Genomic DNA, 27,285 nt, shown 5'->3' with positions numbered 1-27,285 from the left:
GGGCTGCATGACACACTGAGCACACTTAAAAGACTTCACAGGGAGCTCCTTGGGATCATTCTCTGTCTGACTCTGTTGGTGAAAGCACCTCTTGGATTACAAATTTAAAAGAAATACATACATCAGGAAGGAAGGACTCCCATACACAAGCGCTTCACAATGGGGAGCAGTTTATCCTGCGTGCCTCACAACAGCTTCAGGTACTCCAGCAAGAGCTACATAAGGAGGAAAAGGTAAGGACCGGATTGTTCTGCAGCACACTATTACTTATTTATTTGTTTGTTTATTTAATTCTGCAAAGCATCTTTTTATTCTCGTCTTGGCAGGTTGTTAGCCTGGATCTGATTTTACATTTGGTGACATGCCATGACACTTGATATTAACACTGATATTTAATACAAAACTATTTGATTTAGGGGGTGGGGGTTAAGTATGTAAGAGTGTGTGCGTATCTAAACTTTCAAGATGTTATATATATGAACTAATGTATTTTAATATGGACATATTTTCTTTGTGATACATATATACATTTCTGCCAAGAAATTGAAGGAAGTAACATTTGACTCTGGAATGAAAGAGGAATTTTCTGAAGCTGTGGGTAGAGGCTCTTATCTCCTACAAACATCCACTGACTTATCAGTTTCCTGTAAATAGAATTGCAGATGTTCCCATATTGTTGCTCATAACTGTGACTCTAGCCAGGCAACACATGCTAAAAGAAATCAGGTGTCTTCCCCCTAATGAGATATTCAAAGGGGGTTATGTTAAATGAAGAATTAACCAGTCCAAAAGGCTAGTGAATTCAGTCTTATCCTTTTTGACTTCCAGTGAAAATCCACACCAATAGAATTAAAATATGAAAAAGATATAAGTGGTTCCTCTCTTCAACACCTGCAATTGTCTCTTTTTTACTTTAAATGACGTGAAGAGGATAATTGAAAATAAGGTGTAAACTGTGTTCTGGAGCGAGAAACCTTGATTATCTCTGTGTGTTCACATTACTCGGGGTGGGAGGCATTCATCAGTCAATCAGTAAATTAATTCACATCATGCATCAGTAGTGAAATATCGGACCAAATGTTAATCATAAACATTATTTCAACTATCATAATAGCCAAAGCAACACCACATGGTGGTTGTTAAAGATTTCACAGTAAACACAGAGACATATACACACATTTAATTTAACCACCAGCACTGTATACTGCATATATAAACCTCAACTATTGATTATTAACATTTCAGTTGGGATTTAAAATTCCATTCTCACCCCAAATATTTTCCAATCCTTCCAAATCAAATCAAAAAAGAGGACACAATTAGAGAGATACAAAATATTAATTTTAACCCATTAATATTGGAATTGTTAAAATTAAAATCAAGTGTAATTGTTCCTAAGCTTCGTTCCTGCAGAACGAGAAGAAAAAAAGCCACTTAATGTCAGTGTTCTGAATTGAACCGAATCACTTCCTATTAGGATGCCAGTGCACTAAAGAGCTTGTGTCTGAAAAGGCTGGTGCAGTTTTAATTGGGCTCTGCAAATGAGACCCAGCGCGCTCTGTGGGCTATCAGTAGTTATGTGTATCGAGCGATTCAAGGACACACTCGAAGGGAAATTAATTTCCAAAATAAAAATGAGAGCTTGTGAGCCGGAGTGTCAAGCCTGCTAATGAAAGGTGATTAACATCTTTCGAGGATGACAACTTTTAAGTGCACTTTTCAAAAGAGCCGTTGGGCTTTAATCCACATCTGAAGAGTTTGCAAATTCTGCCTGGCACTCCTGCCGGTGCATTGTATTACAAACGCTTGGTAAATAAAGGGATGTGAGATTTTGATAACAGTCCTCTCTTCCCTAGCAATCACCCATGCGATCCTCCACATGTGCCGTGTTGGGACTCTTGTGTGCCCTGCAGCGTGCTTCCTCTCACTGTGTGCATGGTAGCGCAATGCTGATTGGGCTTGCAGTGTGAAAAGTTAAACCAAAAGGCAGCAGACGAAGGAAGATGGCTATCAGTTTGCTTTCAGATGCAAAACAGGATGTTTAAAGATCCACTTGAAAATAAACACAAGCCCTGGCAATACACAACATCCAGCTGTTAACTGTTAGAATAAATCAATCAACAATCTCCAAGCAAATGTCAAGGCTCAAGATATGCTCATTTGATTGTAAAGGGATTATACTAGTGTGGGTCAAAATCACAGGCCATAAGTAAACTACCATACCTGTGACAGACAATAAGCTAGAAAGAAAAGGTGGGAAATTAATGCAATGCCTTTGTCTGTTTCCCCTCCAAACAGCAGCCTGCTGTTTCGAAAGAAACATCCACAGGAAGGACAGATGAAGTCCAACAGCATCATCAATATACTGTGTACGGTCACGCCCAGAAAGGTAATCAGAATGAGAGTAAGAACAGTAAAAACAAAGGGAACAAGGTAGAGAGGAAAAGATGAAGAAAAAGAAAGCAAGCTTGCATTTGCAATTCAATGTTGAGTCATAAGAACAACAGAGAGGGAGCAAACGAAATCAATCCAGGGGTTCGCAAGCATTGCTGTACAGGGTGACCCACTTTGATTTTAAACCCTTTTTCCAGGAAATGTCCACCAAAGACCTTCAGACCATAGAGAACATAAACTGGGATCAGAAGTTTGCGTACAACCCTTCTGGCGGCTGGAAGAAGAGCAGCACCAGCGTGAAGAACTACGGCAAACTGATCTACAGCTCCAAAGTGCGCTTTCGATTCCTGCACTGCCAGGTACAGTCAACAGGGGCCTTTGGAAACCATCCGTATCTTGGAGGACATGAGAGATATAAGAAATGCACAATGCTTTAATCTGGTATAGCCAATATCACAATAACAACATGGGATGTTACAAATGGGTGCATTTCAGTCAGTGTGTTCATGGTTCATGAGAAGTTACATAGCATTACCAACACCGTCTGTCAGTAAAAAAAAAAAAGAAAAAAAAAGAAAGGAAATGTATGAATGTAAGAATACTTTAAACTGAGCTGTTTATGTGTAAACAGCTCTGCTAGTCCCATAAAAGACTGCAGCTCCTTGAACAATCAGGACGTTGTTGTTGACAAGCCTGTGAAAAGAGATGACTGCAGGAACACAGCGCAGGCACAGTGAATCAGTGAGAGGGGATGGTACCTGCCTGTGTCTGAACATGCTGGCCGTGCAGTTCATTGCAAAACACTTCCTTGCTCGTCCTGAGAACACAGTCGAGAGCCGCCCAGTGTGGTGTAGGCTTCGCACTGGAGCAGAACACAGCCCTGGGCCGCACAGTTATATCATATCCTTGGTGGGAACCATTTTCACAGGCTGTTAAACACCTTCCACTGCCGCGTTTCCTCACAAAAACAACACTAAACTAAACTATGATGCAGATAAGATTCCCTGTAGACCCAAGCCGCCCGTACTTGTTTATATATCGTATTTGCATTCTTGCTAATCAAATTAAGCTAAACTGCTCTCTCTCGCTCTCTTTCCCCTGCCACAGGACATTCATGAATGCTACTTGGACTTGTTCCAGACACACCTACATTTTCTTTCTAACAACACCACTGGATTGACATATCAGGTAATGGGGCTTGTTCAGAGATGACTGCATGCTTTTTCACCCAAACAGCTGAACATCTGTATTGCGTTGCCAAGACACAAGATAAAGACTGCACGCCCCTCGGACTGTAACTGTGCACTACCTGTGCTGAACACGAGTGCTGAGCCAGGGGACGCTGTGTGGTTTTACTGCTAGACTCACCCCAATGCAACCACTTTAGTGTAAACTAAATGTCCACACTGATATGGTCTATTTTGTTTACTCCAGTTAGTAAAAAATATTAATGACCTTTGTTTGTTTAGCATGTTAAACTTTATTGAAGGGGTTCTACTAATGGTTATTATTATTAACATTATCATTAGTGTTGTTGCTGATGTTATTAATCATTATTCTTATTAATTATAAAGAAAACAACACTAATGTGACATATAGGTTCTGTCAGACAATAGGGAGATGAGGGGGAAGCAACAAAATCACACCAACATTTGCAAAGATTAAGATAAAGTCTGATAAAAAAAAAAAAAGTAATCCTGAAGGAATTGACAGGACAGGTAACAACGAAACCTTTGTCCGACATTTAACCTCTGGGCATTTTCATGTTCACACTCGGATTTTGGTTAACGCAATGGTTGACACCTCCCTACCTCCTTAGATAAATAGTGCACTGAAGTATAATGTGCACTACCTGGATTTTGTGTGCTCTCTAAGCCCGATCTCGGAGCCTGCAGGGGATGACCTCATAGCTCTCTGATGAGGCTTGTACAGTCATTATTCCCAGTGTTGGAGCAAGACTCGAATCCCAGGCAACATATAGTCTAGGAGAGACACGAGTCAGCTGTTATTCAGTAAGCGATACGCCCATCAGCTTCTCGTAAAAGCTCTGCACACCTGATATGGATTCATAAATTTTTTTACCATCCTGTGTTAATGAAACACACAAAAGCACTTCGATTACCTAAGAAAAAAGGCTCACAAGAACAGCACTTAATAACATTTTAATAAGGTAATATGCTGAGAGGGCTTTATCTATAATAATCTTTCTTTTTTCCTTTGTGTGCAGGGAACCCTACCATTGAAGGATCTGAGTGTTTTCAAGCTAGATAACAGTGGCATCGAGCCCAGCGAGTATTCGTTCCAGATTAACGGTGAGTTTAAAAAACATAAGAAAAGAACACTTCTAAAGACCAGGTGAACCAGAAAGCACCAAACTCTGAGGCAGCGACTGTGTGGTAAGAGGGCCTCGCTTGGGCTTTCTCTGATCAGAAACAATGATTAATAAGCTGGGAGTTTTTTGGGTCCGGGTGACTGTGTAGTATTTTTCAATCCTGATTTCGGATCTCTTCAATGACCTGTGAAACGTGTATATTTCCCTGCCTGCTGGGAGATGGTCAGGAAGTGAAGAACAGGCCTGTGTCCTCTCACAAGCAAAAGAGTTAATGGGTGGAGGTTAAAGTTTTTTAGACAACCTGATGTCCCCTCAAACAAGGTGGCATTTGTTTATTCAAGTTGAAGATAATCTTAGTCGGGTTGCAGGTAATAAAGGTTAGCCATCACCCCACCCCCACACACACGCACACTTCTGTCCCAGTTCCAAAACTCTGTGCTGCCGTCAGTGCGGCGGGGCAGGAGCCCGAAGGCCAGACTGCTCATGCTGAGGAAGGCGATCGAGCCAAGCTCCAGGAGTTAGTCAACAGGTGCTCTGCCAGCTCAGCTGTTGGCTGATAAAGCCACCATAAATATCCTCACAGAGCCAATCCCACAACCCAGCTTTTTTACATTGTATTTTGAAAGAAGCTTATCTCCTACCCATTCTCAAGGAAGCTAAAGGCCTGTTCATTCACTATCTATGCATCCTGAGGTAAACTCGGATTCTTGTTCATTTTAGGGGGTTTCTTTTTGGTTGTTTGTGGATGTTATGTGGCTTTAAATACAAAAGATTTAAATACAGAAAGTCAGAAGAGCAAATTAAGATCTTTTAGTCAGTTTAAAACTCCATTAGTGAACAACATTGACTCAATTTGTCTCCTTTCTCTTCTTCCTTCCATTAATTTTTTCTTCCTCGTGCCAGGTGTGAGCTTGAACCCTATCATAGTCTACTGTGCCAGTGAGGGCGACCTGGACATCTGGTTTGGGCACCTGAGCAATCAGGTGGAAATAAATGGGGGAACCGTTGCCTCACCTGCACCCAAACCATGCGCAAGAATAAAGGTATATTACAATGTTTTTATTTACATACAGAGAGGGAAATACAGAGATACAAAAAATGTACAACCCTGTGAATGAGACAGTTCCCAATTTTATATCTGAGAATACTGGTAAAAGAGAACATAGATAGAATTAACAAAGATAGATATCAAGATACAAGGAAAGATAAAGAAGAAATTAAATGAAAAAGTCGAGTAGAGTGTGCTGGTCAGTCGGAGTCATACCAGGGAGTGCAAGATTTCGCAAAGATAGCAGTTGCAGTAGAGGGGAGAGGAAATTCCCACACTGCAGTGACCTTTGAACTTCCTCTACCTGCATTCTGAGCACACCGATCGGTCTTGTGCAATATCTGTGTGATATGAATGAGTGCAACACTGTCATGGAAATAAATAGTAGTAGTCATAGTTAAAGGTTCAATGGCATCAACATCAGCCTAGACAGGCAAAAACAGGCTCTCCGGGAGCATAGCTAAAAAATATATTTATTTTGTTCCCCTATCGCTTCCAGAACCCAGCAGAGGAGAGCAAAGGACGAGAGGAGCTGAGGAGCTCTGTGCAGAACGAGCCGATATACGAGTGGGAGGGGTCACAGCGCGAGTCCCTGGGGCCCATGGCCTATGTCACCAAGGTGCGGCTGCAGCACCTGCCATGCCAGGTAAGAGCATCCTGGGGTCACACCACCATTCACAGAGGTCCCCCCCCCCCTTGGAAGTTCACTCAAGAGCCCCTCGGCACTGATCCTTAACCCGCCTGCTCTCAGCTTCCTCTCGTAACCTATATGTCCTTGTAATCAGTGTCTTAAAAGAATCTTCCTTGACGCATAAAACATAAAACCAAAAGAAAAAAAACACACACAAACCACAAAATTACACTATGAAGCTAACATCCAACCCCCACTAAAATCCATTGCCAACATCCTGTGCTGTACAATACATACAGCACTGAAACAATCAGCTGTGACAATGAAGGGAGTCACCTGGGTATTTAAACTAAGACGGCCCCAGGGCCCGACAGACCAGAATAGTAAGTGCACTGAGCATAACGACACTCGTCTGTCATCAAGGTGTAATGTTGGAGACACGGTTCCCTAGTAAAGAGTTCCCACCCATTCACCAGTCAGCCCCAGTTCTCACACAGACCCCCAGACACCCCCACCACGGCATCGTGCAACCCAGCTCTAACCGCTCGCCACACCTAGAGCACACCGTTTTGGTATGGGGCCTCGTCAGGGCAAGAATACCTTTGCCGAGCCAGGGGGGTGAGATGCCAGTGTGAAAGAAAGCAGTGAAGTTACTGTTGTAATAAGGGCACATCTCACGGCTGCAGGTGATTACACAAGCGCCACAGGCTGCGAGTCTGGGGGTGCATTTTGTCGCAGAGGGGCACTGCCATTTCACACTCTGCTCCACCAGCACGTGTCTTTATATACTTTGGCTTTTAATTAATCTGTATGCTTGGTAACGAGAGAATACAAAAACACACGCGCGCGCACAACACAGGAAACAAAGCTCTGAAATGAAGGTACCCACTCTTGCTAGAATCTCATGAACCTCATCCCCAGTGAACTACCTGCTTCTGGTGCGTTTCCAGGGCTGTCTGTGATGTAATCGTCTAAACGTTGCCTCCTCAGGACCAGCACGAGAGGCTGCTTGTCTTGTACCCCTCAACCCTCATCATCCTGTCAGACGAAAACAACCATCTATTCTACAAGGTAGGCAATGGAAAATAGACCTGCAGGTCATTTTAAGGATACAGATCATATAGGGTCAGATGAATGACTCTTTATCATATTCTAGTGAATAAGATATAAAACAAATACATATAATTTGTCAAATGCATGTATAATAACCATTATTGCTGCTCTGGGAAACAAATTAATAATAACCATCATCATGAGAATGCTGATTAAGTCTTACTCACGTCTAACAAGGTGTTGTTTCATTGCAGGGAAAACTTCCTCTCAACATGATTACTGTCTCCACGAACAACAAACAGCAACAGTCAAACACTTTCCTGATCGAGGGTGAGTAGAGAATGGAGATGTGGGGGTGTGTGCGTTGGGGGAGGGGGTTTTGGCTGACCGGTGTTTTCTTAAAAAAAAAAAAAAAAAAAGATTCTTGAACAATGCTCTTCAGGAAGGAGTTCAGAAACTCACAGCACTCTATTTGTGTTTGCTGTTAGGGAAGCTGATTAATCCCATCGTGGTTTCCTGTTTGAATGAGTTTGAGTTCCATGAGTGGATGCGTCACCTCACTGTGGCCCAAGTCCCAGTGCACGGCCCACTGGCACCCGTCTATGACACCATCTACACGCCGACCAAGAAAGAGGTAAGACTCGTGCAGGAAGCGGTTTGGAAGTATGATTTTAATTATTGGGTGAACTGCTAACTTTACATATGTATGTATTTATTCAGGGGTGATGCCTGTAGTGAGAAGCAGTTTTTCTCAAATTAACCACAGTGTACAATGACAGATGTAGGAAAGAGAGAAAATAAGATTGAAAGAGAAAAAGAAAACAGACGTGTGCCCTCGGTCCAAGAGACTCGTGGCCCTGGCATGACAGTGCTCTCTCTCCCCACCCCAGGCTCCGGAGCTGCACAGATGGGGCAGCAGGGGCAGCAGGGGCAGCCAGGCACAGTCGGAGCCCCAGCCCCCACGCCTGTCCTACGAGCCTCCCCCGGTCAACCACGCTGAGCAGCTTCTGTCCCCGGGATACACGGAGCCCCTGTGTGTGAGTGTCCCACTGCCCTCCTCCCGCTCAGTAGCCCCCACCCAGAGATTACACGGCTTAACTCTATTAAGAGGATCCTACGTGGCGTAATTGGACTGGCAAGCTTCACCCAGTGCCTTAAATATTTTGCATGCATGCATTTTTTGTGTGTAATGTAGGTTAAGGCGTATTGTAAATACATTAACAAATACATGCATTTTGTCACCTTAGTGTACTTTGTAATGACCTTTTCCAACGTGCGTCACTCGGGATAAGGTGCTACGACTAAAATACTTTGCATCACATTCATCAGCTGAGTCAGTGACAATCAAATACTTACACACAAAAAAAAAACATCTATTTTACCATGATTTACTTCAATGTTGTGCTTGTATGAAAATATTTCATTTAGATGATCTATCTGAGCTGCCAATTTCAAGGAAACAACAAAACAAACAAACAAAATAAACAGTTTGTTTTTAAGTAGAGTTAACAGGAAGAGCACCTCCTTAAAAGTAAATAATGAACACCCTCAAATCCTTACTGTTTGTCCTGATAAGAGCTGTATTGGTGTGTGTGTATCTCTGCACCAGGTACATTCCCAATACAGGCGTGCTTCTTTACACTAAACACAGAGATTAAACAAACTTGGTAAGAATACTGTTCAACTAACATCAGATGGAGCATTATCATCTGGAAATGACTTCCTCTGATTTGCAGCCTTTCTTTATGTTCTTGTGTCACCATCAATCAAATTACAAAAAATAAAAAATATATTAACAATTCAATATTTATATAATATCATTAGAGAACTGATGTAAGGAGTGTAACCTGTCTGTTATTTTAATGCACAGTTCTCCAGCCGCCCCACCTCCACGCAGTCTCAGCAGAGCGGCCACATGATTGGCAGGAGCAGCAGCATGTCGTCGGGGGCAAAGCCCATCCTGGACACCCGCCCCTCGTCTCTACGCAACTCCTCCGCCAGCCGCAACTCCTACGCCTCCATCCACACGCCGAGGTCACCGTTCTACAACACCCCCTACACCCACCTGCAGCTGGAGTGCCCCGTCCCTCATGCAGACAAACTGCCACTCATCAAGGTACGCCATACCCCCCCTTCCAGTCTATCTGAAGTCCGTCACACTCCCACGCCAAGCCCTGACCTCACAGAGCTGAGGGTTACCACTGGCGATGAGGCATGAGGATAAGCAGCTGCCATTTAAAAGCAATCACCCCTATCCCTGATACCGATTGTCAGTGATAATTACAGTCAGGGGCAGAGCAACTATTAGACCGACTAAGTGTCGCCAACATTTGAGGGGCGTAAAAAAAAAGTGGGATGCCAAAAAATGAGTCAACTGCGGAAAAAACTGAAATGTCACATAAAGTTAGCTACATCACAGCAGGCATATCATAGAGATTACTCAGCAATAGTAACAGCCTGTTTAACAAGCGATCATTTTAGTCAGTCTGCTGAGGCTGCTGGGGGAGGTGGGGGCACCCAGGGGGACAGTTTGCCTAGGGCGCCAATTACGGCATTGCAGTGATCTAATGATACTGCAAGCCCACAGATCTGCAGTGAGGAATAAAGCTGGGTGAATTTTTCTTTTCTTTTTTCTAGAATACTCTTTGCCAAAATTGTTCTAAACCAGTTCCAAACCTTGACTATATATGACAATATAGAGCAAATAAACCCTTTCATGGTTTTGTTTATTTGAAACTACCCTGTGCAAGTAAAACCGCATGTAGTCATAAAGACTTCAGACTGGCCAGCCAACAAGACTTCAGAAAACAGAACCACAGAGAGACAGATAAAGGAAATTCATTACAATCAGAGATAAACAAAGGCATGTAATTAACCTTTTTCTCTCCTATTCCTCTATATGTGCAGTCCAACAGCTGGAGCACCTCCCACACGTCAGTACAATACCAGCCATCGATCAACCAGAGGCATTCTGACATGTGTGCCCCCAGAAAGCCCCTGTCACCCCTGTATGATGACCCCTACACGCCTGTGGTGAGTGCGTTTAGACTGTGTACAGATCGCACCAGCATACGACAAATAATACAAGAAACCTTTACAATGCCATCCTACTGCTTCTTGTTTTTCTTGTTTTTTTTCCCAAAACAAATATACACAACAAAAACACATACATTTTAAGGATTTATGTATTTATTCATTGAAGTGATGTATACTTTCTTGCTGATCTGACACTGTTCTAGAAAAAGGGTTTGGTATCTGCATTTCAGAGTTTTAAAATCATACTTTAGAAAACTTAGCCCACCAATGCCCCCTCACCCTGAATATTCACCTGTTAACATCGTTGCCAAGCGGAAGTGCGTTTCACTACTCCAGAAACCCCAAGGGCCCAGTCCGCTACACAGCTGCCACTGCACTGCTCCTACACCTGTTTCTCTCTAATGAGATAGTGGCCCACCCAGGCTGTCCCGTTTTGAATGAATCGCCCTTTAGAGTGCTAACCTATCGCTCTCTGCTGTAAAGTCTGTTTGCCATGTTGTCCATTTTGTAACATTAGGAGATTGCTTGCCATTTTTTGTTTGTTTGTTTGTCTTAGGTCGTTCCTGTATGAATTGTGGACCTAAATGTTGTTTTTGTTTTCCCTGGCAGTCCCCTTCTGGACAGTGCTGGCAAGGTGGCCAAGAACAGCCTGCCCTGCCCACCTCTTTCAGGCTGTGCACCCCCCCCAAGGGCAGGAGGAAGAGGGAAATGCCCACAATGGCACAGGACGCACACAGCAGCCAGTGGGCAGATGTGCAGCGGGCAGAGGCTGTCTCCAAACTTAAGCTGCTGCCTCTGCCTTCTGTAATGCCAGGGCACAGCAGCACACCGGTGAGCACAGACCCCCGATTGGGCCTCTCTGGTCTTATAAGCTCTGCTGGAAATCCCACTTGGGGAAACAATCCTAGCATGTGCAACTAAAAGCAACAAACCAGAACAAAATACTCTCAGAGGAATGCATAATATGCACCTTGCACAGCAACTCATGAATTATGTTAAAGCTTTTTTTATGTTATTGTATTAAATTAAGGGTGGGGGGGTATATCTTGCTGTGCCACTAACACACAGACCCAGGGATCATTCAGCGATACAGTGCATGCAAAATTAAAAAATCAAAGCATTGAACTTATGAAGCTGTGAAGCTCTCCCTGCGAATGCCACATCTTATCCCGTTGAGCTGTGCAGGTCCAATTCCAATCTCTGGCAACTGTGTGTAACTAAATTCTAATGCAATGGGCGATGGCTTGGCACACATAGACGGCTCAACTGTCACATTACAGGCTCAACCAGATTTGCTTGGCACTCTGGGAGGGACATACTATACATAAGCATGACTGCATCAATAAAACATCTTCCTTTTCATTATTCTTTGCAGAAAACCTACCCGTTACAGGGCAGGCAGATGTCAACAGATTACTTACAAGGTAAGCATGTTTGGAATGCCGCCACAAAAAGCTGCACTTGCAGAGAGATAACTCCTGAACATACAATGGGATCCTGACCTTTTTGCAAATCACTCAGTGCAACACGATTCTGTTTCTCATTGCCGATTATCAGGAGCGCTAACTATGCCATACATCAGAAGGAGTGGGTAACATCAAACTATTTACATACCGCACATATGTATACCATCCAATCAAAGCTCAACAGTCTGAAGTGAATATTTTCACTCATACTCTTTTGCTTTGCCAACCTCTAAATCTTGGGCAAAACAGTATTTAAATGTTGCCTTAAGTCCAGCTCTGTGAATAGCTAAGCGAGGCAACAGGTTGGCCGCTCCCACTGTGAAGTTTTATGTACCCTGCAACAGCCGCAACCGTGTGCTTCCTCTCGCAGAGTAAATCTGCACAGAGGTGTCTGTTTGCTCAAATGCACAGGGCTCTCGATCTCTGATTTTAGCATGACCTTTCTCTTAGTTATGCTGACTATCCCAGCAGATGCCGCGCAGCAGTCGGTCTGTGTGTGTGTGTGTGTGTGTGTGTGTATATGTGTGTGCCACTCAAGACAGGACATGTTGTGAAAACCATTCACAGGCACCAGAAAGACTTAGCAAAAGCTGGAGAAATAGATGGGTTAGTGGGTTTAGTCAAGCACGGCAGACTGGGTGGGGAGGCTTTAACTCCCTCTCTGTGTGTGGTGGGGGGGTGTTTAATATATTAAACCTAAATATATCCCACATAACACCAAGAGAACGCTTCTGTTGCTTCTGAACGGATCACTCCAACACCCTACTAGGATCTTAGAAAATTATTCCAGAAACTCGTGGGCACTCTGTAAACTTGTGAATTCCAACATCTGCATAACTGGGTCAGATACAGCCATTCCTGATACACTGCTAGCAAATTATATCCTCCTGTATCTGTTTTCTGGTTTGAGCAATTTTACAGTCAAGAAAAAAGGGAAAGGTTATTAACAATCTAGGATACTGTTTAATTTGTAAGAGAAAAATAGCCTAGACACTAAATATTTGCTCTGAGCAGCAGTAAAAGTATCTGAAGATAGCAGGGTTCAGACAGTACCAGACAAGAGCTACCCTACTCCTAATGGGGTTTGCTCAGTCGAGTTCAGGTCATGTGGCTCTCATTGACAGTGCTTTTCCCCTTCCCTCCCCCAGATGAAAACGCTTACCTGAAACCTGCGGAACCAGATGACCTGGACGTGGATTATGATAATGTTTGGGAATGCGAGTCAGAGCAGAAAATGATTCATCCACTCAGGGTGATTACGCCACACCGGACCTTTATGGATCTGGGAGGGAGAGACGTCAGCGCTAAGTCAACACAGGAGAGATGGTCATAAACTGACAAGCCCGGCTTGGGGGCCTGGCCCGAGCAGAGCTGCGTTTAGTCATCTGTTCAGACTGGGCTCTGGCAAAGCTATGCAAACAGACACTTTCAAAGCTTCTGCTGTTCCGATGCTTTGGATGAAACAAAACACCAAAACATCTTGCGGTTAACAGCCTGAAATATCTACCTACATTTCCTCTTCCATTATTATAGTTTTCTGTTTCTTTAGCAGTTAATTCTTAGCTTCCCACACTCAATTATTTAAAAAACCTTAGAGGAAAGCTATGTCTCCTCTTTTTTTGTTTGGCTCCTGACTAGTTGCAGCGCTGTGACTCTTACACAGATGGGGAAACATGATTCAGTTTTTTCCAACTTTTAAGGATGTTCATGACAAAAGGGGGGGTGCAGGGGAGCCTCGGGAGTAAAAAACATCCTGTTGTTCTTGAAATGACCAACTTGAAACAGTTTTCAGGTGCTGAAGGAAATGGAACTTAAGTGCTTTCATGTGCACAAGAAAATAGGATATTTTTTCCCATTGGGGGGACTGTGGGCGAAATCCATATCTGTGGAGTGTGCAACTGGCCTGCAGTATGATAACTGGGAATACAAAGATCAATTGGCATACTGTACGAGTGCATGTGGAGTATGAGGGAAGTGTTCAGTGCCAAAGGGGTATACAGCAAAGAAGATCAGGGTGGCAAAGAACAATGGGCACTGACAATATAAAGAATACCTATTATACTTAAAAAAAAAATGAATGTTATACATTTTCTTCTTCACTGCTTTCATTTTACAGTTACAGCCATGTTTACATGTGGACGTTACAAAAAAATCAAAAAATGTACACCGAACTGCAAAAACAAGCATTGTTTTCTATCGGCTAAGTTGCTTTTCACTTTAAAATGTAGCATTTCATAATTTGTAGCATTGTGTAAATAGGTTTTATTGTATTAAAATAAGTTTACGTTTGATCTATATTATTTACTTTATCACTAAATGGGCTCAGGCAGATACAGTAGTGTTGTATAATTGACTAATAGTTCAAAAGCAGCAGCAATACAGGAGGCTACATTATTTTAACAAAGAAATGCTGCCCAGGTACACACAGATAGGCATTTAGTGAGATATGCAAATGTCTTATTCTACTTTATTTGTAAATAGTGAAGGTTTTCAGCTGACTTCAGTCTGTGCCCTCTGCTTGGTACCATAAATATAAAATGCATTGCTTTGTAATGCAAGACGATCTGAAAACATGAAGATCTTTTAATTACATTCATATTTTATTTATTTCGTTCTTAACTTGGTTAGTTTTGTTAGATTTTGTTGTTTGTTTTGGATATTTATTATAATTTTGAAAATAAAAATGGTTGCATTTCTAACGAAGTCTTGCTTTATTATTTATTTATATATACATGTTTATAGGCCTATTCCTTGAGCTAGACCAAATGTGAGCTGCAATATTACTAAAGGCCGAAAGTACACAGTATAGGCCTGTATATAATACATTGAATGTATTTATTTGACGGACATTATACAATGCCACTACTTTCAACACCAGCCAACTTAGCCAACATTGCGAAGAGTAGATTAACCTTAAATATAAAATATAGCACAATCATACACACGTAAAATCGATACACTTCTGATTGCAATCGGTATTGTATTGCAGTTCTACCCAATAACTGATTTCCTTTAATGATTTTGAGTTTTAACATTAAACCTGGCGTGCATCACTTCCACTGAGCAGCGGCCTGTTCCTCCTGCACACGGGTAGTAGGGATGGAGAGTCGATCTCAGAAAAATCGATTCGCGCTTATTTCGACCATGTTCGGTAATCGATTGTAATAATGTGAACTAACATTAGTACATACGGGACTTAAGTATCTATTATTATTATTATTATTATTATTATTATTATTATTATTATTATTATTATTATTATTATTATTCCCTGGTAAAATAAGGTCTGGGGTTGGTGTGTAGTAATTCTATCCGAGTTGTCGTAAAATCTTAGTAGTGTAGTTTGGTGTTGCGTGGTAAAAACGCGTTGAATATATTGTGCTTTACCAAGGTAAAATCAGAGTAAATTGTTAGGGTAAAACACAGTAAAGTGTAGGGGTAGGTTAGGGGGCGTCAACTTGTCCCCGGAACTAGTCTGCGTGCCGCCGAACAAAAGTGGAAAAGGACCAAACTCCCAGCCGCCCTCGAACTCTACCGCTCCCTACTGTCCACATTCTCGTCCTCTCTCACCTCAGCCAAGAAGTCTTATTTCCAATCTCTCTTCGAATCCACTATCAACAACCCCCGCAAACTCTTCTCCACCTTCTCCTCCCTCCTTGCCCCCCCCTCCCCCTCCTCCTCCCTCATCTCTCACTGCTGATGATTTCGCCTCCTTCTTCTCCTCCAAGATGCCACCTCTCCTCAGAACTACCGCCCTGTCTCCCTACTTCCCTTCCTCTCCAAGACTCTCGAGCGGGCGGTCCACCGTCAGCTCTCGGACTTTGTGTCCCAACACTCACTCCTTGATCCTCTGCAATCCGGCTTCCGCACAGCTCACTCCACAGAAACGGCTCTGCTGGCTGTCACTGACTCCCTCAGCCGTGCTCGGGCGGCTTCCCTCTCCTCAGTCCTCATCCTCCTTGACCTCTCTGCAGCATTTGACACCGTCGATCACTCCATCCTCCTCTCCTGCCTCGCTGACCTTGGGATCTCTGGGACTGCTCTCACCTGGTTCTCCTCCTACCTCAGCGACCAGTCCTAGCAAGTGACAGGGCGAGGCTCCTCATCCACCCCCAACCTCTCCTCACAGGCGTTCCCCAAGGCTCCGTCCTGGGCCCGCTCCTGTTCTCTCTCTATACTCGCTCCCTGGGCCCCCTCATCGCTTCCCATGGCTTCTCCTAACACTTCTACACTGATGATGCCCAGATCTTCCTGTCTTTTCCCTCTTCTGACCCTGTCATCCCCTCACGCATCTCTTCCTGCTTGTCTGCTATTTCCGCCTGGATGCACTCGCACCACCTCAAGCTCAACCTCTCCAAATCAGATCTCCTCTTTTTCCCCCACTCTTCCTCACCTTCTGCTGACCTCCCCATCTCGATCCCCGTGGAATCCACCACACTCTCTCCTTCTTCTTCCGCTAAAAATCTAGGAGTCACCCTCGATCCTGTGCTCTCCTACTCCCAGCACATCACCACGCTGACGCGCACCTGCAGATTCTTCCTGAGCAACATATGCCGGATCCGTCCCTTCCTCACCGACTACTCAACTCAGCTGCTCGTCCAGTCACTGGTCCTCTCCTGCCTGCACTACAGCAACTCCCTCCTGGCCGGCCTGCCTGCATCCATTACCCGCCGCTCCAGCTCATCCAGAACTCTGCGGCTCGCCTGGTGTCTCTCTGCCACGATTCGCACACGCTACTCCACTGCTCCGCTCCCTCCACTGGCTCCCGATAGCGGCACGCATTCAGTTCAAGACATTGACCCTCACCTACCGCTGTCTCGACCACACTGCACCAAGCTACCTTCAGTCACTCGTCTCTCCATACATCCCATCCAGATCACTGTGCTCCTCCAGTGCCAGAAGGCTAACTCTACCTCCTCTCCACTCTCCTTCCTCCAGAGCCGCTCCTTCTCATCTCTGGGCCCTAAGTGGTGGAACGACCCGCCCACCGAAGTCAAAACAGCAGAGTCCTTGACCTCATTCCGGCGCTTACTCAAGATGCATCTCTTCCGACAGCACTTGTAATATTAGTCCTCTATCCCTGCTAGATAGCACTTCAGCTTGTTATGTATTATTCTGAATAATGTATTATTTTGTACTATGTAAAATGTATTATTTTGAATTGCTATGTTTTAGCTAAGCTGAATTTGTAATGATTGATGCCTTGTACTTCTCTGTATTTTTGCACTTATGTTGTAAGTCGCCCTGGATAAGGGCGTCTGCCAAGAAATAAAAATAATAATAATAATAATCATAGGCGTCCCCGCACGGCCGCCAGCAGCACCGCTGTCTATCCCAGAATGCACCTGTTGGGCTGTGTCACGGTCAGTGTGGCAGGAGGGCCGACATGGAAGCACTAACTGTGCATATGAGCCCTGCCTAATAAAACTGCAGTCTTAGTTAATTAACCGTCACTCTGTCTCTAGTCGCTGATTGAGATCACCTATGAGGGACTGCGGATCTCTAAGGAGCGGGGCTGGTTTGCACTGTAAAGCAGGGTACAGAACAGTAGTTACAGCACATAGTTTTGAAGATCAGTTAGATAGTACCGGCCTGCCCCCTACTGGCAGCATAGGTATCACCTGAGAGTGACAGCCAGACATCCTCATCCCTGGAGCCACAACATCAGGGCTAACAAGGTGAGACAGAGAGAGAGAGAGAGAGAGAGAGAGAGAGAGAGAGAGAGAGAAAGAGAGAACAAATATATGGTTTGTCTGTTTTATTGGACACTGTAACACATTACATTTCACAAAATCAACACAACATCCATCACATTTCTAGACACTCATATACAAAGAAAAATAGATTAATTAATTGAGATAAAAAAGCATCTATGAGTCACTCACTGATACACTAAAGCTGCTGCAGTTTTTTAAAATATTTTAGATATTTTCACACGCTTTTCTCTTTCTTTCTTTCTTTCTTTCTTCCTTCATGTTCAGTTTATATATATACTTAGCATTTTAACACAATAAATGGGTGAAAATAAATCTACAATGTACCATAGCATAGATCTCAGCCACTTATTTCATATCTAATTAATTACGGTAAGTTTACCTAATTTTGACACCTTGTTTGAAAAATCAATTGGACCCATTTAATAAAAACAGCAGAGTGTCTTACCCTGAAGTGATGCATAGAGGTGAAGGGGTGGGTTCTTGTTCCAGCAGGACTCTTAATTATTAAATTGAACCCTAAATTAAACCATCATTGCTTAATTGGACCTTTTTCAATAAGTCAGCTGGAACAAAAACCCAAATTACACAGCAGTCCTCTGGGACCAGGGGCTGAGAAGACACTAAAATTCCCTCACCTCCACTTCCATGACTTCAGTTCAGCTCAAGACTTCAAACCCCTTCCCTCAAGATTCTTTCTTTCTTTATTTTATTTTTAAAAGAAACCTTCAGATAAATCCATACACACACCAGAATTCTATGATTCCAGTCCTCCAGGGCCACAGTCCAGCAGGTTATATAGACAGGTTTCTTTATATGGTCGCCTGCCATACACCTGGGATAGGGGATACATACAGGTGCCCTTAAGTGAATAATTTGGTTCGATTACGAACGTAAGATCACAGGTGGAATGAAAACCCGAAGACACCCCAGGCCCTCAAGGAACTGGGTTTGAAGAAAGCTGGGCTGCACACCTGGATCCCCGGCCTAGCCTGGGTCTCACTCCCTTGCCACACACTTTACAATCAAGACACACCTACTTATTCTGTGAACACATACCATTCCCTGTATAAGAAAAAAATATGTATATATATATATATATATATATATATATATATATATATATATATATATATATATATATATATATATATATATTTGTGTGTGTGTTTTACAATTTTTATACATTAGATTTGTTGGGATATTCAAAGCTCAGTTCATGTATACACTGCTGTTATACACATGGTATTCCAGATTTATTTACCTCTGTTTTTTCATGTTGTTGTTGTTTTACTCTGTGATGGCAAGATCATATTTTATGTACAGGAACTAGAAGTCTACAAACATCCAGCAACACTGTGTTATCCATGGCTTCTATTATCACAGATACTTTAAATTACAACACCGGAACAATGGGATTTCACTCTCATCTAATATTATTTACATCGATTTAAATATTTCCTTCCAAACACAGTATGCATCATTTTTTCTTCTGGGTTAAAACTAAGGCCTAGTCCCAGAGAGCCAGCTGGCACATCCTGGTAGCTGTTCTTGCCGGTGGGATGGTTTGCAGAGGTTCATTTCACGGCACATCTGCTGGCTTGCCCTTCTTGACATACCTTCTCAGGTATCGTATGGCTGAGATAGCGCTGACGTTTGCCAATAAAGCTGAATAATATTTAGAGAGAAAGTTATTTCCATGAGCAGAAATTCAGCGGCTTGTGTATACTTGCAAAATGGAAAACATCTTGGCAAAACCTACAATTGCTTTTTTTTTGGGGGGGGGGGGTTAAAAATGTTAAGGAAACAATAAGAACTGAAGAATAACACGAATCTTGTAAATGCCTGCAGTACCCCCTTAAAGAAAACACATTTAATGCTGTCAACATAACTTAGTTTTGTTTGCTTTAATGTTGGCTTTCTTTCATTTGTAAGGCATTTTAAGGAAAAATCGGTAAAGATCTGTTAGGGCCTTCTTTATCTGTTTTCTTTATCTACACTTTACAGGGGGAAACTTAGGCAAAATTGTTTTGTTTTGGGTTACCTACCTGCTTTCCAGGCATCTGCAGCTTGTGGATTAGATGACTTCAGCACCCAGGATGCAAAAGCAATGCAGACTAAACACATATCAGACTGGTTCACCGACAGCAGAAAACTCTCTTTTCCTATGTGGGAAATAAAAAGGGTGGCCAGAAAAGAAAGGCAGTTTTAGCACAGTTTGGCATGGAAAAAGGAAAGCAGATTCCAAGATACTAGTATTATCAAGATAAATGTCTGGTGAATAATCTGATAATAATTCCTACTGAAAAAAAATGTTTGTTGTAAAAAAACAAATGTAAAGCTCAGGGGCTCAAGGGAGGAGGAAGGCAGCGAAAGGAGGGATGGAGAGAGACAGAAAACAGGAACAAAATGAGAATAGAACTCAGGAAGGAAGGACAATTAACATGAGGCAGGATACAAACCAACAAGGATGTGCAGCAGGAGGCTATGTGCCGGAGGGAGGGGGACACGGTGTGCTGTCCCCATCGGCATCTTCAGATTTTTTTTTTTTAAAGGATTGCAACCCATTCTGCATGTGTGGTGGTTACTCAAGTGTGACTGTTGATTTTTTATCCATTGAATCAGCAGCTGCAATCACCTTCTTAATAATGAAATTCATCACAACGAAGTCCAATTAAGCTGGGGATGAAGGTGCTGTAAAATGGAAAATGGGCGGGACAGACGGCCCTCCCTGTGAGCTGTCCTTCGCACTATCCTGTCTCTGCTGCTGACTGGAGCTGAGGGTCTGTGTCAGAGACCTGGAGCTGCTGGCTGAAGTGCACACGTCTCGCTAAGACTCTTCATCACTGAAGTCTGACAGCAGGTCGCTTCCAGGGTCAGAGCTAAACCCCTGCTTCCAACGACCCCAGCTCCCACACCACCGTACAATGACTCAGACGTGCCTGACACCTCACCCCGGGTGCATCATAAACCAGGCAGCTTCCTGCACTCTCACGCAGCAAGGTCAGATTCTTTTCCAGTTAATGAAGTGTCTGGGCTGGAGGCCTTGCAGATCCACACAGGAAGACTGAGCACAAGCCAAGCTGCCTCAGCAAGATCAGTCTTTGCTAAAGTCCATAGCTGAGCATGAAACACACTTTGTGTTATAAATGTAAAACGGATAATAACATCCTCCCTAGACACAGGTTTAGGTATCAGGAGTGAAGCACATTCAGTGTATATCCCCCTTCATCTGGGGCTTGGCCCTTTCCATAATCTGAATTTAACAGTGCTTTTTAAAGATGTTTATGACACAGGGGTTGCAGAGGACAAATAATAAAGAATATACAAAACAAAACAATTAATAAAATGCAATTGTAAGTAACTGCAACATCTTTGCTGGGCCTCCCCAAGGAACTCAATCAGTTTCTCAGCTTTTTTTTTTTTTTTTTTTTTAGTCTATTTGTCATTTCCTCCAATAAACTCAATACCTAAACAGCCAGGCAAGGCACACATCCACTAGAGCACCTCCGTCAATAAAGCAGGTAACGTCCTGTTGGATTAGACCAGTTGCTCACTAACAATGCAGCTGCAGGGTCCGGTTGAATGTGCAGAGGGGGCTACGTGTGAATGACATAAGTCATTCCACAGATTGTGGAACATTGGCGAGTTCTAGAAGCAGAACAAAGCAAAGGCAGAACTCACTGTATTCCCTGTGAATAGAATGGGGCGGAAAAAATCCCGTCAGATAAAATCGCATTTTTTTCAGTTTTTACTTTTTATGTGTCTGTGAAGGTTGTTGTTTTTTTCCATTCCATAGAAGAATGCGCTGTTACTTTTGACTCACTGCACCACATGTTTTTGGTCCTGGCATTGTTTTCATCCAGTAACAAAAAAAGACACCCCTTACGCCGTGTAAGCAGGCTGGAAACTGTCGAATGAGTTTCGCCCTAGGTTTGTCTTTACAGATTGACAGATTCCAAGTAAATGCTTATTAGAGGGTGTGAAAAGCATAGCCTAAGTGAAATGCATTGACTCATTATTGGAGCCACAGTATATGCGTAGGAGACTATATTAGTAATTACCTCGAAATCAAAGTTGAAGCACTACATTAACCATTTCCAATTGTTTATTTGGAGCTGGAGATTGGGGTGCTTTGTGTGTTATTAGTTAGGTCTGATTTTCAGTTTTTAAGTAGCCAGCAGTAGGGTACACAGGAAATACACAATGTTTTCTTATATACTTTTATGAACTGGCAATAATTTGTATTATTAAAATATATAATAATGAAATGTGTTTAGACCACTTAAAAGTCACATGATTATGATAGAAGATTCTTAGTGGAACTGCAGTCAAACCATGGAGCCTCTGACATTGGGTTTAACCCTGAAAAAAACTTCATATAGTAATGAAAACAGAGTGTCTAAAGACTAGGATTCAGGCAGTAGCTTACTTGGCATGGCAAGCGCTGTCCTAGAATCTGTGCCTCTCTTCCCTTGCTCCTCCAGGTGTCTCAGAATCTGCTCTTTCAGGAAGCTGAGTGCCATCGGTGGGCAGTCATCATCTCGTTTCTCCCAGCCTTTGGCTGGACCCTTTTTCCTGCAGACAGATCCCTTCTTCCCGTCCTCCGCTGCTGAAGACGAGGATTGGTGGCCATCCCCAGTGCCTTCCGTCCGTCTCAGGAAGCGTCTCCCTCTCAGAGACATGAGGTTTCTCCAGAAAAAGCTCTGGTCCAGGTCCCTGTCAGTGAAGAAGTGCTCATAAGCGTCAGGGCCAGAGACGGCAGAGGGGGTACTGGTGCAATGATCGACACGTGTCACCACGCGGATTGGCCCGCTGTCTTCCTGGTCCTCCACTCCAGCTTCAGGAACACCTTCAAAAAAACTATCATACACCTCCGGCACCGGGAGAACTTTATCGGAGCAGGAGGAAGAGGAGAAGATTGGAATAGGCTCGTTCTGGTCACTTTCTGATCCCTGGATGATAGGGAAGAAAAAACTCTCTGTCTCAAATTCGGAAAAGAAATAGTCATACATCTCGGGAATGGACTTCTTGCTCACGTCTTCGTTGGCAAAAGACACGCCGGAACCCGTCGCTCCCTGCACATCGAACAAGTACTCGAAAATCTCAGGTACAGAAATCATGTAGCTCTCCGTTGCGGCTGCAGGTGAGAAATAGGGCTGCGGTGGAATTTCACTTCTAGAAGAGGATTCACTTTCCCCACCAATGTGTACATGATCAACATCAGGGTTTAGGGGGTCCCCAAAGGACGAGCAGCTTTCTTCTGCTTCAGAGAGTCTTGTCTGCAAAGAGACACACCTTGACACGAGCCTTTGTTCTGGTTCAGTTTCCAAAGCACGCAAATCCTGCACGCTTACGTTCTTGTATATCTTCTTGATGCCCTTCGTTCTGGTGCTGCCTGGGAAACAAGGAGCTTCAGACCTGGAGATGGAGGGGATCTCCCCAGATTCACCCTCCCACACCTCCCCTTTATGGTATGAAAGCTCTTGCATGCTGGTCTGCACAGGAGTGTCCTGGGGCTCTAGGGTGGGGTCGGTGCTGGAGTCCTGTGTTTGGGAGAACTCCTCGAAATCCGAAAACATGGAGATATCATTTCCACTGGACAGGTCAGGCTTGTCAGGTGAGTCCTCCAGGTGTGTGAAGTAGCCAGAGTCAGAGGTGTCCGAGACGTCTGTCATGGTGGCGTCGTGAAGGAAGGGGCCCTGGGGCTGCTGGCCACTGTCCATCAGCTTGATGTATAAAATGTCGTTGATCGTCAGCTTCTCCATTTCTTCCCAGAAATCTGAGATCACGTGAACTTGGGGGGCGTTAAGCGGCTGCATGCAATCCAAGGCTTTGCTTTTGCTTTCACTGTTTGTTACTAAAGCGCAAGCCATGGCATCGTGACTGTGTTCAAGCTCATCTGGCACACAGCGCTCCAGGACAATCTGCTGTGCCTGATCCTGGTGAGGATCTCCTGTCGGCAAACTGTCTCCGGGAGGTAATCCCTCTGTTCTGAATTCTAGCTGCAGCAAAGAGTCCTTCTGGGTGTTATTGTCAGCTACAGCCGGAGTGTTTTGAGGCCATGCAGAGTCGCGGAGCACTGCAGCACCGAAGAGATCACAACTCTCAGCCGGCGCTGTTTCCTCGCTTATTAAGAGCAGGCTTTGGTCTGTGTGACACTCTGTCCTGCTCTCCTGTTCAGGTGTGGGGAGCCTTGCAGCAGAGTGGCCGGACATCGCGTATGAGCTGTCACTCGTGGCCAAATGGGCAGAGCTTTCTTCAGCTACTTCAGAACTTGAGGGAAGGACAGGGGCTGTGTTATGTGGCTCATCTATCGCACTGACGGTGCATCCTGAGACTGTGTTATAAAGTGATTTCAGCTGACCCAGCGGATCTGCTACAGCCACTACTCCCGACCCAACACGCACAATGGTCACAGTATCAAGTGGGCTGTCTGGCTGCACGTTCAGTGCGGTGGGGTGAAGAGACTCTGATTCCCTTGTCTCAGTGCTCACACACGCCTCATCCGCATTGTCGATGCACAGGTATGCCAAATGTCGTTCAGTTTTGCCATCTTCTGCATGTGCCGATCCACCGTGCCCATTCTCCATTTGCCAAAGGCTAGAGACATCTTCATGCTGGAGTGTTGCAAGGCTCTCTCTGAGTGACTGCTCTGCCTCTGTTGGATGGCGCTGATCTTTGCAACCGCTGCTGTAGTCAGTAAGGGGTGACCATGCAGGTACAGGCAGGACTGCGGAGCTGCAACACTCTGAAGCAGACTCTCTGCCTGCCAAAGCAAAATCCCTGGGAGAAGTCTGCTGGTGTAAGTTGACCCTCTCTTTAGCTATTTCTTGTTTTAGTACATTAGGAGCCTCCCACCCCCCTTGGTCCGCTGTTCCTGCTGATACAGAGGCTGCTGGCTGGCTGGCCAGCTCTTGCACCATTCCAGTTGCTGAGGAACACTCCCCATCCCCACTGACAGCAGGTATTCCAGTTGGGTTTGGATGTTCTTTTAAGGAATTTGAAAAATCCTCTTTGGTGCCTGCCTGACAATAGTCCATGCTTAAAGACCCAGTTCCCTGTCTCTTGCTTGGTGATTTCCCACTGATTTCTTGTCCTGGCAGCTCTTCAGAGCCCCTTGGTGAGTCCTGGTCAAGGACACAGAGCATAGCCCCCTTCCCCTCCGTAGGCTGATCTCCTGCAATCTCTGCCATTTCTCTTGCAGAAATTATAGTTTCCTCTGCACTCTCAATGACAGTCTGCCTCACACAATACTGCTGTTCTTGCATCTCTCCATCGATGGTTCCACACACTACCTTACTGCATGTGCTTAAGGATCCAAAAGCTTTTCCTGCAGGTCCATCCTTTAAAAGGCTCTCTGGTGTGTCTTGCACCTCCTGGACTGTCACCAGAAACTCACTCCTCGTCAGTCCAGTAGTCCATTTCTCTTCCTGTACTGTATACTCCCTGGGGGTGTCAGAGAATCCAGAATCTTCCCCTGACTGTTCATTTCGTTCATCCCCATGCTTACTACTTGCAGTCACTTGTTTGCAGATGCCTAACTCACTGAATAATCCATGCACATCCCCACACTGAACTGTTGCCCTTCCTGTGTGTTTCCGTGACACATCAGTTTGGGCAGGTTCTTTGCGGTCTGTGCTATTATCCTGCAGAAACACTGACCCAGACCACATTGTTAGCAAAGCCTCTCTCTCTGTGCCAGTGGAAATCTTGCCTGGTGAGACACAGGCGCCCCCTTGCAGCCATGTCTCTCTGGCTGTTTCAGGACAAGACGCATCTGTCAAGCCGACCTGGGTCCCCAGGCAGGCCTTGCTGTGTACTGAAGGCTGCTCCCCACCAGCTAAGGTCTTCAGCTTCTCCATAAACCTGTTGACTGATTCTAGGTCCACCTCCTCCTCACTGCCCGACAGGACATCTTCCAGAGCACCAGTGTCATACCTACTGCTGAGGTAGGGATGGGCTAGCTCAAGGGGAGACCCTGAGAAGTCTACAGGGCTGAAAATGGAGAAGTGGGGCAGTTCAGTCTCTAGTGAGAACGGCTGAAGTTGGGCTTGTGCCCCCCAGCCGCTGGATGGAGGCTCCAGCACTGGTTCATCAACATCACTCAGGCAGGAGTCGTCTAACCCTGCCAGCTCAGGCTGGGAGAGATCGCACTCCTCACACTCCAGGAAGAAGGAATCCCAGTCCTGCTCGGATATGTGGACACTGTAGTCGAAATCATCCATGTTGCCACTACACACTCCGGTATCTGGAAAAGTGCAAAATCTAGGTGTGAATTTAATCTCAGCAGGTTATTTATTTAAACTGAATCATGAATATATATATTTTTCAGAATAACTTGTCATTCACCATATCCATGGCTGATTTTCTTTTTTATTTCACAGTGGTGGAATCTTTTGACCTAAATCAGATAATTAAAAATGTAGTGTGAATTTCAGTTTTTGTTCTGAACACTGATAAAAAACAAACAGACAGACACAGATAGGAGCCTTTCTTTCCTTGAGAAGAAAAGGGCACCAGAGAATTACATAAAAATTACAAAAAAATAAAAAAGCCTGGATGGTATGCTAAGTGTCCGAAAGTAGGCAGTGGTTGTGATCCTTCCTTCTAGGAAAATCCTCTCACATGACCGAGAGCCCGGTCTCTCAGCTGATGCCACTCACTACAGATGACGTGTGCTAGGCCAAATGAGTCTGAACTTGAGCTAGCAAAATGGAAACTTAAAAAAAATAAAAGAAGAAAACACACACACACAATCCTCAAATAGCAATGCCTGCCATGACGTAACCTTTTAATGGAATTTTATAACATGTTCATGCATTCTCTTCATTTAATCAGGGATTTTTTTTTCTTCGTATCTTATTTCCATTGAATCTGTTTATAATATAATTGCAGTTTCTTTGTCCAACTTCCCACAACCCATGCACGTTTTGCATCACATTTTATAACTGGATAATTCCCATGGACTATTACATGTCAAAACAGTCCCCTTCATTTCTGTTCTGTCACACTTAAGGTCCTAGAAATATTTCACAACTACAAAAATGGTGTAGCAGAAATGTGTTTTGGAGCACAAGTCTTCCCCCACACACAGACACATACAGCCTGATTCCCAGACCCCTGATCTCTGAGACATAATAAACACATCATGCCAGATAGCAGCAGTCCTGTTACACTGAAGGTCTAAACTCTGGGGCTCAACGTTGAGTCCTGACGGCTGTGTGGATAATCAGAAATGACACGGAGCTAAAACGAGAGAGAGCGAGAGCGTTACCTGGCTCAGCTCGACTCCTGGCCGGCGGTGCTCACCCTGATCCGCAGCCCTGCAGCATTGGAGACACACGGCAAGCTGTGTCCTCCACAGCCTGTCCTTCGGCCCAATAAAGTGAAGCCGTCCCATTGACTTTGTTATAAATAGAGCAGAGTTTCTGGTCACACGGAGAGTGCCTGTGTGTTCGCAGCCCCTGAGCCAAGACAGCTATTGCGTTTCAAGGACCTTAAATGGAGTCCCTACTGCGCGGCAGGCAGACACTGACCTGGATTGCAGCTTTACTGCTCCTGTTATTATTATTATTATTATTATTATTATTATTATTATTATTATCATT

The 27,285-nt window shown here is 44.2% G+C and overlaps 2 protein-coding genes across 2 annotated transcripts; one reads left to right on the top strand and one right to left on the bottom strand.

Moving 5' to 3' along the window:
- Window positions 1–67: 67 nt before the first annotated feature.
- plekhn1 (pleckstrin homology domain containing, family N member 1) lies at window positions 68–14,663 on the top strand. The gene is made up of 16 exons (XM_066690910.1): window positions 68–233; window positions 2,299–2,389; window positions 2,592–2,753; window positions 3,502–3,582; window positions 4,622–4,706; window positions 5,630–5,769; window positions 6,274–6,420; window positions 7,396–7,476; window positions 7,713–7,788; window positions 7,947–8,092; window positions 8,349–8,495; window positions 9,329–9,574; window positions 10,366–10,491; window positions 11,104–11,325; window positions 11,870–11,918; window positions 13,109–14,663. The coding sequence occupies exons 1-16, from the start codon at window positions 160–162 to the stop codon at window positions 13,291–13,293; spliced, it is 2,058 nt and encodes a 685-aa protein (XP_066547007.1). The 5' UTR covers window positions 68–159; the 3' UTR covers window positions 13,294–14,663.
- Window positions 14,664–17,703: 3,040 nt separating this feature from the next.
- perm1a (PPARGC1 and ESRR induced regulator, muscle 1a) lies at window positions 17,704–27,072 on the bottom strand. Its single transcript, XM_066691005.1, has 4 exons — window positions 26,952–27,072; window positions 22,107–25,925; window positions 19,723–19,839; window positions 17,704–19,342 (listed from the first exon to the last, which is right to left on the bottom strand). Exons 2-4 carry the CDS (start codon window positions 25,900–25,902, stop codon window positions 19,257–19,259), a joined length of 3,999 nt encoding a protein of 1,332 aa, XP_066547102.1. The 5' UTR covers window positions 25,903–25,925; window positions 26,952–27,072; the 3' UTR covers window positions 17,704–19,256.
- Between the last annotated feature and the right edge of the window lie 213 nt (window positions 27,073–27,285).

Source organism: Amia ocellicauda, chromosome 18 (assembly GCF_036373705.1).
Source record: "Amia ocellicauda isolate fAmiCal2 chromosome 18, fAmiCal2.hap1, whole genome shotgun sequence".
Classification (NCBI taxonomy): Eukaryota; Metazoa; Chordata; class Actinopteri; order Amiiformes; family Amiidae; genus Amia; species Amia ocellicauda.
Note: the sequence above shows the minus strand (reverse complement) of the source record. Positions and strands in the feature narration are given on the sequence as shown.

Bases quoted from the DNA above. Each gene is read 5' to 3' on its own strand.
- plekhn1 (XM_066690910.1), top strand. From the start codon at position 160: ATGGGGAGCAGTTTATCCTGCGTGCCTCACAACAGCTTCAGGTACTCC. The intron at 2,390-2,591 runs GTAATCAGAATG...CCCTTTTTCCAG, and splicing joins GTACGGTCACGCCCAGAAAG to GAAATGTCCACCAAAGACCT. The intron at 3,583-4,621 runs GTAATGGGGCTT...CTTTGTGTGCAG, and splicing joins CCACTGGATTGACATATCAG to GGAACCCTACCATTGAAGGA.
- perm1a (XM_066691005.1), bottom strand. From the start codon at position 25,902: ATGGATGATTTCGACTACAGTGTCCACATATCCGAGCAGGACTGGGAT. The intron at 19,840-22,106 runs GTAAGCTACTGC...TTTCCCACATAG, and splicing joins GACAGCGCTTGCCATGCCAA to GAAAAGAGAGTTTTCTGCTG. The intron at 19,343-19,722 runs GTAGGTAACCCA...AATATTATTCAG, and splicing joins TGCAGATGCCTGGAAAGCAG to CTTTATTGGCAAACGTCAGC.